This window comes from Cololabis saira, chromosome 14 (assembly GCF_033807715.1).
Source record: "Cololabis saira isolate AMF1-May2022 chromosome 14, fColSai1.1, whole genome shotgun sequence".
Taxonomy (NCBI): domain Eukaryota; kingdom Metazoa; phylum Chordata; class Actinopteri; order Beloniformes; family Belonidae; genus Cololabis; species Cololabis saira.
Window position 1 is genome coordinate 36,757,071 of NC_084600.1, and position 14,864 is coordinate 36,771,934.

General features: G+C 40.8%; 1 protein-coding gene across 1 annotated transcript; it reads right to left on the bottom strand.

Annotated features, from left to right (window-relative positions):
• Positions 1 to 249: 249 nt before the first annotated feature.
• On the bottom strand, positions 250 to 8,850 carry smg8 (SMG8 nonsense mediated mRNA decay factor). Its single transcript, XM_061739175.1, has 5 exons — positions 8,210 to 8,850; positions 5,437 to 6,343; positions 4,569 to 4,714; positions 2,015 to 2,896; positions 250 to 462 (listed from the first exon to the last, which is right to left on the bottom strand). Exons 1-5 carry the CDS (start codon positions 8,828 to 8,830, stop codon positions 250 to 252), a joined length of 2,769 nt encoding a protein of 922 aa, XP_061595159.1. The 5' UTR covers positions 8,831 to 8,850.
• Between the last annotated feature and the right edge of the window lie 6,014 nt (positions 8,851 to 14,864).

The following is a 14,864-nucleotide window of genomic DNA, read 5'->3' on the forward strand; positions in this document are numbered from 1 at the left end:
CAAAAATAAAGTTTAGACACAATGAGGAATATTTTATTCCTCCTCTGAGAATCAGAAAATGTTGAATTAATTTAATCCCCTTTAAGTGTGCACAGATATAGTTAGATCCTCCAAACTGTGGGTTACATCACAGCGGACACAAGAAAAAAACGGTAAAAAAAAACAACAATCAAACAAAAAATCAATTTTTAGAACAAAACCAAAGACTAATCCCAGAGGGATGAGAAGTCCTTCCTGAAAGCCGGCGGGTCACTGTGGGGGAGGTGTAGCTGTCGTCGCTTTCAGGATGCCTCGCAGGACCTTGTAGTTGTTGAGGGGCTGGTTTTCTTTGGGGGGGTAACAGGGGCCGCGCTCTGTCGCGTAAGAGTAAGGGAAGCGCAACACCCAGAAACCGTCAGGCGGCAACACGACATCTGTGTGCTCTGGGTGGAAAACTGGACACGGAGGAGCGCCGGGCTGCACCTGGAAACATCAAGACATCGTCAAGAAGATGCTAAATCACCTACAGATGTACTTCCTGTAGGTTGGAAGTGAAAGATGTAACAAGTCTGTAAAAAGGGCTACTGGCACGATGAAAGCATCATATTCTTGTATACAGTAATCCCTCGCTATAACGCGGCTCGGTCTCGCTGCCTCACGGATTTGCATTGGGCATTGTGTTCTGCATTCTGATTGGCTAAACGGTCTCCCTGCTTCTTCACTTCCTGTGTGTCAATAACGTTACTGTCTAATATGTACTGTACATGTACTTAAAACAGCTTGGCAAATTTAAGTTTGCAAATTTTCCTTCTTTCTAATGTCGACAAAACGTTCTGCTACGACGGAGTATTAGGGCCAAACTAAGACAAAAAAGAAATGGAAATTACTAGTGATGCACCGATTGTTCGGTAACCGAGATTGTTCGGCAACCAAAATTGTTCGGTGGAAAATGGCAAAAAAACACTTTCGGTGTTTTCGGTGGAATAAGTGGGGAAAAAAAACGAACAATTAATAACAGCGTTGTAAAATAAGGAAATAGACTGGCCGCTCCGTCCCGTAACGTTAAGCACTACATAAATCGTTGGCCAACCAAAAACTAACCCCATAAGAATTTTACCTAACATTCACCAGGAGGGGGAACCAAAACAACATAATGCTGGGAAATTAAAAAATTTTCATTTTTTTATGTTCAATAAATATTTTCTACCTTGTAATTTTGTAAAAGATTTTTTTCTTTGAAAAGCATGCCTAAATCCAATGTATTTGATTTATGCAATGGTGAAAAAATTGGCAAAATAAATGAAAAACTGCTGAAGAACCATGTTCGGTATTGTTCGGTATTCGGCCACGTGTTTATTATTATTTTCGGTTTCGGTTTCGGCCACAAATTTTCATTTTGGTGCATCACTAGAAATTACGAGAATACGGTCATAATAATACGAGAATAAAGTCATAATATTACGAGAATAAAGTCGTAATATTTTGAGAATAAAGTCGTAATATTAAATATATTATTAATATAACTTCACAAAATGCTCAATATTCCTCATTTTAACACAGGGAGAAGAAGCTCTTCCTGTTGGAGTTCTCATAAATTATATTCTCATAATATTACGACTTTATTCTCATAATATTAAGACTTTATCATCATAAATTACGACTTTGTCGCAATGTTACGACTTTATTGTCGCAATGTTACGACTTTATTCTATTACGACTTTATTCTCGCAACAGTATGACTTTATTCTCATTAAATTATGACTTTATTCTCGTTATTTCCAAATTTTTTTGGCTTAGTTTGGCCCTAATACTCCGTCGTATTCTGCACCTATTCTCCCGTTCAAATCCAGTTACTCGTGGGGCGGTGGGGCGGTGCTGATCTCCGCAATTTGAAGCCTTGTATAATAATTATAAAAAAAAAAAGGATTGCTGTATTTCAATAATAATTTTATAATTTTGAATTAAAACATCCAGGTATTACGGTTAATGGGGTACAAAACAGATCATTACGACGACCGTGAGGCGAGTTCCTCACCTGCGGGTTCAGAGTGACCTCCAGTGGCGCGTCAGGTACAACAATAAAGAGCCGAGACAGCTGGGCGAAGTGCGGCTTCAGCCCTCGGCCCTGGGAGGGAGACGGGATGTACAGCGGCATGTCCGTGTTTAACACCCTGGTGGCGGGATCTTTGGCGCCGCCCGGTCCCAGAACCTTCACTATCTTATCAGGCCCGCAGCTGATGTAACGTCTCCCCCTGCTGTCTTCGTACTCGAACCCCACGAACATCCGAGCCATGTCGTCCCTCCTGCGACTCCTGCCGAGTCCTCCGGCGCCACTTCGCTTTCCGATGATGCTTTTGTTGGGAGCGGGCCACGAGGACGAACCGCCGTCCAGAGACTCGGCCAGCCCCGCGTCCTCCTCGGACCTGGAGCGGATCACCAGGTCCCACGGCAGGAGGAAGGAGGAGCCGGGGAGGAAGCCGGGGTGTTCCAGGCCCGTGTGGCAATTGTAGGACTTTGCTGGGCCCAGTTTGACCAGCGACCAGCTGGAGAACTTGGGGAGGAGGCCCTTAGGGCAGCCGGAGTGCATCATACCGGGGAGGTACTCCACGGTGGAGGGCTGGCGGTCGATCAGGCTCGGCCTCTTCTGCGGGACGTGGTTTTCGGCTCCGTCTCCGTCCGCGTACGGCCCCAGGCTGTCGGTGGACTGACCCAGACTCAGGGCCAGGCTGAGGCTGGTGTCTCCGGGGGTGTGGCTGTGGGCCGTGCCTGGCTCCTTTAGCCTCTCGGCGTCTCCCGACCCGTCACTCGTGGGGCGTGGAGCCGGGTTGTTGCTCGCCGGGGCCGGGTCGGGAGTACTGGGCTGGAACACAGGGAACTCTATCCTCTCCAGCTTCCCGCAGCATTTCTCTTCCATCATCTGTTCAGGAACAAACAAAACAAAAAGGAAAAAGCTCAGATGCAGAACTTTGGTGATACACATTTATTTATTTTTATTTAAAGGTTTAGATAACGGGGACAATGCACATTAATAATACATTTAAACAAATGTAAAATGTGCCGGAATTAGCCAAAAAGGCTATTTTGCATCTGCTGTCCCTGGACTGGTGTAAAAATAGTCAACCTAAAAGAAAAATTATTAGATACAATCAATAAAACATTTCCGAATAAAAAGGCTACATCAGAATAAAGATTAAAAGTAGTGATGCACCGATTGTTCGGTAACCGAAATTGTTCGGCCGAAAATGGCAAAAAAAACACTTTCGGTGTTCGGTGGAATAAGTGGGGAAAAAAACCGAACAATTAATAACAGCGTTGTAAAATAAGGAAATAGACTGGCCGCTCCGTCCCGTAACGTTGTGCACTACATAAATGGTTGGCCAACCAAAAACTAACCCCATAAGAATTTTACCTAACATTCACCAGGAGGTGGAACCAAAACAACATAATGCTGGGAAATTAAAAAATGTTCAGTTTTTTATGTTCAATAAATATTTTTCTACCTTGTAATTTTGTAAAAGCATGCCTAAATCAAATTTATTTGATTTATGCAATGGTGAAAAAATTGGCAAAATAAATGAAAAACTGCCAAGAACCATGTTCGGTATTGGGCCAAGTGTTTATTATTATTTTCGGTCACAAATTTTCATTTTGGTGCATCACTAATTAAAAGGTAAAAAACTAAGCTAACACACACGCACGCGCGCACGCACGCACGCGCGCACGCACACACACGCACACGCACACACACACACACACACGTTAACAAGCTCAACAACAGACAATTGCTACAAACGAAAACAGAACATGAAGCAGCAACAGTAACATCAACATTAATAACACAAGACAAAAGCACTAAACACAGAATAAAAAGCCATGCACAAAAAGCAACATTGTAACTAGACAAACTAATAGGACAACATGACAGGTGACATCAGACAAACACCGACGGGCAGGGCAGCAAACCAGGAAAATTACGCACTAAAATTCAATGTTGACAGCCTTGGCCACTAATTAACCACTTTTTTAAATAAAATTTAAAAGAAGAATAATTTGATTGGTTTCTAATCTCAGTTGGTTTGAAGTTCCACTCACGAGCAGCCCTGATTGAAAATGCAGACTGGCTAAAAGCACTTTTCCTAAACTGGACCACACATGGGACAACATCTCAAATCAGCAGCGACTTTGGTGCTGACTTGACTGTTTTTATTTACTCCTGCTCGTCTCCTTTTGAGTGCCAGCAGGAAGTTGTTTTGAGTGAAAAATCTCTGAATACACTTGGCACAAACATGTTGGCACCAAGCGACACATGGTGTAAAGAGTGGAGTGTTTAGCAACCAAAAAGTATTTATCTTATTTCAAGAAGCTGTAAATAAACATAAAAAAAAAATTAAAACTGATGTAAATTTGTGCCGCTTAAGAAGAGTTTCACAGTGTCAACTACACTACGACTCAATCAGACCAGAAACGTAGCAGTGGCCCCTCAAGCAAGCAGCATTGTAAAACGGTGCAGGACTTGTATGATAAACAGAATCAGAGGTGCATGTTCACAGATCTGGTCCTCAACTGGACGCGGCAGCATGAAACCTGACCTGGTAGAAGTCGTAATTGGCAGCCTGGATGTCAAACGGATCGTCACGGGGACCCTGTTTCCTTCCACAGTTGCAGGAGCTGGTGGAGCGCCCCCTGCTGTTGTGGTTCAGGATGGGTGGGTTGTGATCCATGTCTGGTTTCTCCCCTGCAGATATTAGATCATTAGCATTAGATCTTACACATCTGCTGTGTCGGTGGATATCAGTCACCTGAATGCTTTGGACTCTTGGTCAGATAAAGTTTTAGTTTATGACAGTTATTTATAACACTTCACAGAAAATAGAATTAAGACACAACTAAAATTTAAAAAAATCAAAATCAACAATAACATGCTGCCAGACTGTATTCAAAATATGTTCAATTTAAGACAAAGCCATTACAACCTCATAGGGGAGAGCAGATACAGGAAATCGACAATCAGAACCAACACCAAACTGAGATGCACTACAGTGGCAGCGGGGGATGTATGGAATAAATTAAATAGAGATTTGAAATTTATGTAGAACCTTAACCTTATTTAAAAAAACATTGAAAAGAAGGATGATTTCTTTATATCAAATTAATGAGTGGTGATGGTTGCTATGTTGAGTTGGGTATTTATTTAATTGGTGATTTGATTTGATTTTTTAAGGATGAAGGAAACATGTAGACTGCACCTTTATTTTTAATTTTTTTTATTTCTTGAAATTTCTTGGAAATTTTTTTGTAATGTTTTCTTTGAACAGTGTATTAGTTTTCTTGTTGTCATTTTTATTCTTTTTTTTTAGTGATGTCATGACCGAAATAAACTAAACTAAAAAAAAAGACACAACTAAAGATTTTAGTCAGTGCATTTTCACAAAGGGGATAAGGGTATGAAGGACCGACCTGGCTGGGGCAGGAGGTGGAACTTGTGGACACAGTGTTGGTCAGTCAGACTTCGCTCCTCACACAGCTGGTGGCCGTTGCTCCAGAACTTGTAGCAGTCCTCGTGGAGCTGCAGGGCGTAGCGCTGGAACGCCACCCCGCGGGCGTGCTGGCTGTACACTCGCAGCGCCTGTGCCAGCTGGTTTTTGTGCACTGTTGTGGTGTAGTTATGGGGGAGGTTGGACTGGTAAGCGCTGTGAGCCAGCGGCAAAGCTTTCTGGCACCTGTTCTCGGAAAACTTTGCGTCAGCGTCGAGAAACCCCTCCGAAACCTTCACCTGACTTTGCACTTTTGTGGCCAGCTCGGCTATTTCCTCGTCCGTGTTACTAATTAGGACTTGATGGAGTTTAGAGGCGATCTGGACCCACTTGGTGTACGTTGGCAGCTCAAAGTGCGAAGGCTGTGGGTTGCGGCCGACGCTGTCGTCAAAGCCTTTCTTGGTCAGCACCAGCTCCACGTGCTGCCAGAGGAATTCCTTCAGGCTGCAGTCCACCAGCTGACTGACCCCAAACACGCTGCTGGAGTCTCCGCCGTAGCTCTGCTGCCGGGCCGAACGCCGCGTCTGCTGGTATCGCCTTGGCCCGGTTACCGGCGGCACCGTGGTGTCCTGCTCGGTCAAGATGCAGTTGGACCGCAGCTGGCTGAACAAGGTTCCCACCGGGTCCTCCTCGGCTGCAGGCACCACGTACACAAACGCCTGGTTGGCGGGCACGGTGAACAAGCAGTTGCTGCTCTGGTTGGTCAAAACTCTGCTTTTACGGAAGATGCGATAAATCTGGTCCTCCAGGGCGTGCTGGAGCCGCCTCCGGGGAGAGTGCTTTTTGGGCTTGTCTGGGTTTCCTCCAGACTCCGGGCCGTTCCCAGGTATCTTTGGGGAAAAAATAAAAGGAAACACATAAATAAAGATAGTTCATTCAAATGAATATGAGGGTTTTATAGTTCACAATATCTGCCAGATTGATAGTTTCTGAAACATGCAGCATCACTTTCTTGAAACGATTAAGACTCTCACAGCTGTCCTGTTATGAGTTCATTCATCTTTGATCCTCTCATCAAGCAGCTTTGTTGATGCCATTCTTCAGTTTTAATACAAATTTACACTGGGGCACAGAAATGTCCTAATGTTTTCTGTTTTAAACAGTTAAATAATCTGTTGATGTTTTGCTGATCCACTTTATGGGATGTATAGTTTTTCTGCAGGAGTCATCACACTAATTTTTCAACAATCATAAATTCAAGAACATGATTTCCTGCTAGTATATCCAGACTTTTTTTTAAAGATTTCTTTGTGGCTCTAGTGGTCCTCTATTGAAGTTGCAGACGGGAAGGGGGCAGAGGCCGGTGTCGTACCAAAAAGTGATTGCCTGCCAGAATCTGATTTCTCCCCTGAAAACGGGTCTTTTCACCTGCCAAAAATTGATTGATCTGATCTCATTCTTGAGCTTCATAATATAAACACTAGAGCTCACAGGATTGCTTTCAACTCTTTTAAAGGACCATTACAACACAAAATAGGCATTTTCACCTGCCAAAAATTGATTGAAGGCCAAATACAGTTAATGAAAATTGTTTCTTCCTAAATATGACTTGATCTCATTCTTGAGCTTCATAATCTGAAAATCTGACGTTTTAGCACTATCGTTCAACGGACTGCTGTGCGCGCTCCCGCGGCCAGAAATCAGAAGAAATCAGATTCTGGCAGGCAATCACTTTTTGGCACGACACCGGGACTCGAACCCGCAGGAGGACTGTTATTAGACTTTTTTTGCACCTGGTTATTGTGTTATTCTTTTGTTTCATTTTCATTTTTATGTCCTGCTTTCACTTAATTATTTGCATACAAACTGTCTTACCATCCGGTTTTAGCCCCTGTAGGAGCTATTTGTCACTTTTGTATTATTTAATCATTTATTATTTAGTTAGTTTTTGTGGTTTAGTTTTGGGAATACACTTTTAATTTGTTTATGATATTTAGTATTGATTACGTTTATTTTGTTACTTTACCATGTTTTATTTTGAAGGTACTGGTGTAAGGTGAGACTACCGTACATATATAGGTTGGCAGACACAGGTGAGCCAGGCATCTGGGAGGGCAGATGGTTTTTTACCAGGGCAGGAGAGGCGTCAGAGATCTTTGTTCGTTTGTTTGCCAGGAAAATAAACCTCTGGAAACTTTATTTTTTGCCTGGACAATGGACTTTGTTTATCCTGCGTAAATCCACTCCCTAGGTGTCTCAGTGGTCGTTTGTTTATTATGGTTTGATACTTTGAGTTGAATATTTTGATTTATTTATTTTGTTATAATTCACCTGGAGGACAAATAGCCACTACAGCCCCTTTAATTAATTTAATCTGTAGATATGACACGTAGGCTATACAGCAGTTTAAAGCAGCAGACCTTGAGGGACAAGATTTATCTTCTTATTACAAGCAAAAAAATCTTGTTCCACTGGCAGATTTTTCTACTTATTTGAAGTGAAAATCTACTTGAAACAGGTGAAAATTGTTGTTTTTTCCAGTGATGAGTCTTGTTTTAAGTGTAATTAGATGTTTTTACTAAAATGAGACATTTTAACTAGAAATAAGACAAATATTCTTGTTAAGATTTTGAGTTTTTGCAGTGATCCATTGTACTTATCCTGTGAAGGACAGAGTCATATTGATAAGTTCAGAAAACTGTTTTTATTCTTGTGTTTTGATGTATTTGATGTAAGCCCAGTGGATATTTAAAGACCTTGAGGGATCCGCTCATCTGGAACACGAACAGCAGCCTGGGCGGGCAGGGCCTGCAGTTCAGCTTCCACTCCTTGGACACCGGGCAGTCCTTGATGGCGGCCCGGACCAGCGGCAGCACCTTCTGCCTCAGGGCGTCCAGGGCCCGGAACAGCCGGTCGTAGGTGACGTCGAAGCTGTGGCTGGGGTGCACCAGCAGCAACACGTGGCTCACGGAGAACAGGTAGAGCAGCTGCAGGCAGCGCCGTCTCTCCAGCCCCTTCCACAGCTCATGAGCCTCGGCGTGGCCGCTGTCGGCGGCAAGAGCCCGGCAGGCCCGCAGCAGCTGGCGGCCGTCCCCCACGGAGGAGAGCAGCAGGTACAGCACCCGGCTCTCCTGGTGGTACAGAGCCTGGATGAGGCTGTCGGCGGAGCCGCCGTCGTCCTCCGCCAGCTGCGGGAACACGTGTTTGTCGGCCAGGCTGTTGAGCAGGGACTCCTTCAGCGGGCACGCCTGCAGGCTGCTCTTGCCCAGGATACCGACCACGCACAGCCCGTCGTCCCGGTACGCGGCGTCCTCCTGCAGGTCCGCCTGCAGCAGAGCCGCCAGGCTGACGGGCAGCGCCATGTCCGCCTCCTTCATGTTCGAGCAGCGGAGCAAAAACACGGACGGACGCAGTTCCGCTTACACTTCCGGTTCCCGACGACAAAACTTCCGCGGAAACGCGAAGTTAGCTTTAACATTCCGTCATAAGTTAGTTTTTTTTTTCTCATTGATTTTACAAAAAAACAAGGCACACAGAGGTGGAAAAAGTACAAAAATATTGTACTTAAGTAAAAGTACAGATTTTCTGCTTGAAAATTACATAAGTCAAAGTAAAAAGTACCCATTAAGAACATTACTTAAGTAAAAGTACCTCAAATTAAATATAATAAAGTACCAAAAGTACATGGTGTAAAATGTACTTAAGTACAAAAGTAAAAGTAAAAAGTACAAAGTATAAAATTCATTTTCATTTAATGTAAGACTTTAATTTGTAGCGAGTAACGACGTGTCCAATTTTAAATATAGCGGATTAAAAGTACGATTTCTTTTCCTTGAAAATGTAACGAAGTAAAAGAAAAGAAGTACAGAAAAATGAAAGTATCAATACAAGTACAAATTCTCAAAAATCTTACTTAAGTACAATAACGAAGTACTTGTACTTCGTTACTTTACACCACTGAAGGCCCATTATACATTCCAAAAGAACATTTTCATCAAATAAACACTGAGCGACCTCAATAGATTTCACAATGTCACCTCTCCTTAAATAATGATGCTTATTTTTCCAAATAAAGTTGAAATTATTTTGATTAATTCTCTTGATTAATTTGTCAGGTATATCCAATGAATAGGCTGGATAGATAAGCCTAGATAGACTCTCCATTTTAGTAAGCAATATTCGATCAAAAATGGACAAGTCTCTTTGGAGCCAACTATTAAGAATAGTCCTACAATGCTGTATGTTATTTACTATATTAGAAGTTTCTCTGACAGTTTTATTTTTTGTGACTATGATCCCTAAATACTTAACTTCACTCTTTACTGGAATATTATACACATTAATCAAGAGGGTGATCATGAATAGCCAATAACTCACACTTCTTCATATTCAAATGTAAACCGGAGGCTTTCGAAAACGGAGATACCTCATTCAATACTGCCTGAATCTGTGCAGTGTCCTTTAAGAACAAAGTGGTGTCATCCGCTATTCCGTCATAAGTTATCCTCCTCCTCTTTCCAAAAACATATTGATCTACACTGGCTGGCCACGTCGTTACGTACACCTCGATTCCCGTTTAACAATAATATCTAATCACTTCAATTCACACTTTATTAGAGACACATCTCGTAGACACTCAATTTCATTCCATTCAAATTCAATTAAACAAACTTGTGAACATGGTCAAGATGTGGTGATGTGGTGTTCTGGGGTTGAAACTGAATATCAGAATAGGAAAGAGGGCGTCTGATAGGTTGGTATGGGTTTTTTTTTCAGAAACATCTGATCTACTCGGATTTTCACAAACAACCATCTTTAAGGTTTACAGAGACTGGCGAGAAAAATTCATTGAGCTGACGCTGCCATGTTGATGTCACAGGCCGGAGGAGAATCTGACTGGTTTTAGATGATAGAAAGCAATTGTAACTCAAATAACCCCTTGTTGCAACACAGGTATGCAGAGTATATTGAACCTTGACGCAGATACGCCACAGCAAAAGAAAACCACACCGGGTGTCACTCCTGTCAGCTAAAATGAGGAAACTGAGGCCACAAATTAGACAACAGAAGAATTGAAAAACATTGCCTGGTCTGATGAGTCTTGATTTCAGCTGCTAAATTTTATTTTTATGACCCTTTATGACCACAGTGTAGCCATTTTCTGATTGTTATTTCCAGCAGGATAATGCACCATGTCACAAAGCTCAAATAATATCAAAACCGGTTTCTTGAACATGACATTGAGGTCACTGCACTCCCATGGCTTCCACATCCTAATCCAAAAGAGCGCCTTTGGGGTGGGGTGGAAAGGGAGATGTGCATCACGGATCCATCCATCGCAGCTGAAAAATCTGCAGTAACGGTACGACGCAGTCCAATATGGACCAGAATATCTGTGGAATGTTTCTAACAGCTTGTTGAATTTAACAATCCAACCAAGTACTCGCAACGTGTATCTAATAAAGTGACCAGCGAGTGTAAATTTATTGATTAACTCCTCTTGAAAAAGCAAAATAATCAAGTGTTGCATGAAGTAAAACTACTGTGTAATTGGTAGAATGTGGCCTAATTAAGTTATAAAAAGAAAATGTCCTTACTTTAAGTATTATATATTATAACCCACAGTTTAATCACATTTAAATAGCTTTATTTTATTGTAGTAACATGGATTTTTTTATTTGTTATTTATTGAATATTGATTGATTAATTGATTTTACCATGGATGGGAAAAACAATTGCAGAAAATTGCAGATTTCAGATAAATATGGAAGGGTTAAATAAGAAATGTTTAATTTATAAATATAAGGGGTAGAAGTAGGAAATATCTGGAATAACTGTCTTAAACACATTTATGTAACTCACCTGTCTTATTCCAGCACTGTGTGCATGATGATGTGCTGGGGGGAAGCCTATAGACGGCTGCAGTGGAGGCACAGGAAGCCTGGTGTGAAGATCCTCCGCGTGATATCAGCTGTGGGCTGGACTGTAGCTCTCCAAAGTATGTCATCTTCAACGATGGATGCTTACTTTGAGTATGTATGTCAGTTCTCTGATAAACCTTTTTCTGCAGCCTGCAGGGTTCCTCCATGCCATCTGTGATGGTCCTAATTAGTTGGGATAGCATTCCTCATTACATACATAAACCTCTCGCTTCTATTTTTTTTTTTAGGAGTTATTTAAATAGAGAGGTTAGATTATTTTATAAACATCCAGATAGTGTTAGATGACTTCCCTCCTCCTCAAACCCTGGGCTGCATAGTATAATGTAAAGAAGGTCTCACAAAGCACAACTCTTACCCCAAAAGCACCTTTTACAAGTCAAGTATTATTTACAGATTTCTGTGGTCAGAACTGTCCAGAAAACTTAGGGCTAACACAAGGTCTGTGAGTGCTTATTTTTTCTCATTGCACTTTTTTATTTTTGTTACGCATAATAAATACTTCTCTAGTAAAGCAGGGGATTGGAGTTTTCATTTTCATAATCTTTTCTTTTGAACAAAATTGAGGTGATCATGGAAATTGGTGCACCCCGGTGCTCTGCAAGATCTCAAAAGAAGATAGATTTATAAATATTGATGGTGACCCTGCTTACTTAGTGTATCCCAAACACTTTCAGTAACAAAAGCAAGTTTGTCGTTCATATCAATGATTGAGTTCAGCTAAAACTATTGCTGATGTCCACAGAACTTGTGAAGATGGGTCAGGGGGTTGTTGCCATTGTTACCTCCAAAAGCAATGTACATCTCTCTTTTCCTCCCTCCAGTAGCCATTATTAACTAATCACATTTCAGGAAGTGCAGTATTGTGCATGCCACTTGCCCAAAGGATAAGTGTACAAATTGGTGTTCAATGTCCAGATGCTTTGATTTCTAGTCATGCCACCATCCAATACTGCCACACTTAACCTTCAATAATGACCATAACAAGTTCCAATTTCAAGGCATCCAAGGCCAAAAGCATATCTGTATTATTCAGTAATAGCCTCCACTTGTAACCTGGTTGGAGATGAATTAAATAAATAAGAAAACACTCCATTGTGGGATGAATACAGGAGGAGCCTTTGCTGTGCAGTAATCCCTCTCTCAGCATGGGGAGTCATTTATCCAGCCACATGAAGAGCGGTTGTGTGCCAGGTGGATAACACTGGAGCTATTCTGAAAAGCCTTCCTCTCACAGGTGCTTACTCTCTCTGAAAGGAGCACACTCACACATCTAGCCAATTCAGATCTGCAATTTAAAAATGGTCTGAGTGTATAAAACAGAACTGAAGCATCCTCTGTAGTATAAAAGGAATATATTAATCTCAAGTTGGCTGCTGGAGTTCAGACGTTTAACCTTTAGGATATCAAATAATACTGCTGATTCATAGAGGGAGAAGGTATCATTATTAATATTGCTTTTTGTGACTTGAAGAGTATGGAAAAATAAAGGAATAATCTTTTTTAATTATTTATGTTTGGTGAGCTGTTAAATCACATACACCGTGAAGGGTGGAGATGTTTATTCACCCTTTTAATGGACTGGATAAACCCTCTCTATACTCTGAGGGATTACAAATATATGAATACTGTGTAAAGAACAGAAGCTCTAGTCTATGTTTAGAACATGGATGAGATAATTTATCCATGAAGTAGAATTACATAATAGTGTTGTTGTTTTTTTTGGACAATGTATAAAAAAAATACCTGCAAAAAAATTGGGGTTGGGAAAAACAGAATGAATATGATGCTGGAGGTAGTTGGCACCATTCACAAGTACTTTGTTAAGTGTTTCTTTTCTTTTCTTGTTTTTAAAAAGTTTAGTTTAGTTTGACATTTTCTCCGTGCAGTTATCTTGAAAGTCAATTTTCCATTCCTGCCTCTTCCTTGTTTTCCTTTATGTTTATATTTTACCTGTTAACTCTCCTGTGCACTGGACTTAACTGGACATAAAGCCAGTTGTAGGCTGCATAGTTAAACATGTACCGGTATTTATTTATTATCAAACATGTAAAAGCATGCATGGAGGTCTGAATTAATTTCATGCCCCAGCTTGAGTCAGGAGCTTTTTGAATTTAATGTTCCATAATTATCTAATGCAATCATCTTGTTATATGTTAAGTCCCCTTTGTTAAGATCTAATTTTAAAATGTCCTAATTATATGGTGACATTTTAAAATTCCTTATAAATGGATGGGGCTTATTTTCTATTGCAGTTTTAAACAGCAAATGGCCCTTGTCTAGTTCTATGCAACACACACTGCTACTCTGGTGGTAAAGCATTAACAAAGCATTGCACTGAGAGAAGCAGGCTATACATCCTCCAATACAGAATAAGTCCTTCGTTTTGTTTTCTTTTTCCAGGAAATAGGGCGTCCTTGCTCATGTGGTTAGATCCCACTTCCATGGCCTATGTTCAAGTGTCCTTAGCCAATTGAATACTGCCCCTTCATTAACGTGCTGCAATAAAAATGTGCTTCATATATAGGAATAAATACTAAATACTATATCAAATACATATAAGTACTTTATAAGTGTTTGTGTAAATGCTGTACATTATTGTAAGACCCATTGCAGAAACCCATATCCAGTACTGGAGTTGAGAGGGGATGAGTGGGGGTGGCATCCCCCCTGAAATAAAAATGGTCAAAATCCTCCCCCCTGTAAAACTGCCATCCCCCCTTTCCATCCCTTATGTAATTTCATCAATGAATGTGGTTTTACTGCTATTTCAACATTTAGAGTCATCACCAGAAAAATAACACCAGAAAAATAACTTATTTGACAATTTTCACCTGTTTCAAGTAAATTTTCACTTGAAATACCGGTAAGTAGGAAAATCTGCCAGTGGGATAAGATTTATCTTCTTATTACAAGCAAACAAATCTTGTTCCACTGGCAGATTTTTCTACTTATTTCAAGTGAAACAGGTGAAAATTGTTGTTTTTTCCAGTGATGAGTCTTGTTTTAAGTGTAATGAGATTTTTTTTACTAAAATGAGACATTTTAACTAGAAATAAGACAAATATTCTTGTTAAGATTTTGAGTTTTTGCAGTGATCCATTTTACTTATCCTGTGAAGGACAGAGTCATATTGATAAGTTCAGAAAACTGTTTTTTATTTTTGTGTTTTGATGTATTTGATGTAAGCCCAGCCCATATTTAAAGCTTACAGAAGGCTGCATTTAACTGCTGCTATGTCATTCCTGCAGTATTTCTGCAGCTGTTTTGGTCAGTGCTATTATTTGTTATATATTATATTATTTGTAATCAGCACAAATTATCTGTCCCCATATGATAAAATCCACCATCCCCCCTGATTTTTTTTTTTTTTTTTTACAACTCGAGTACTGCCCATATCAGACTAAAATGCTCCAGGTTGACCTATTTGTGTACCATAAAAATATTCTAATATCAGTTTACACAGACACAT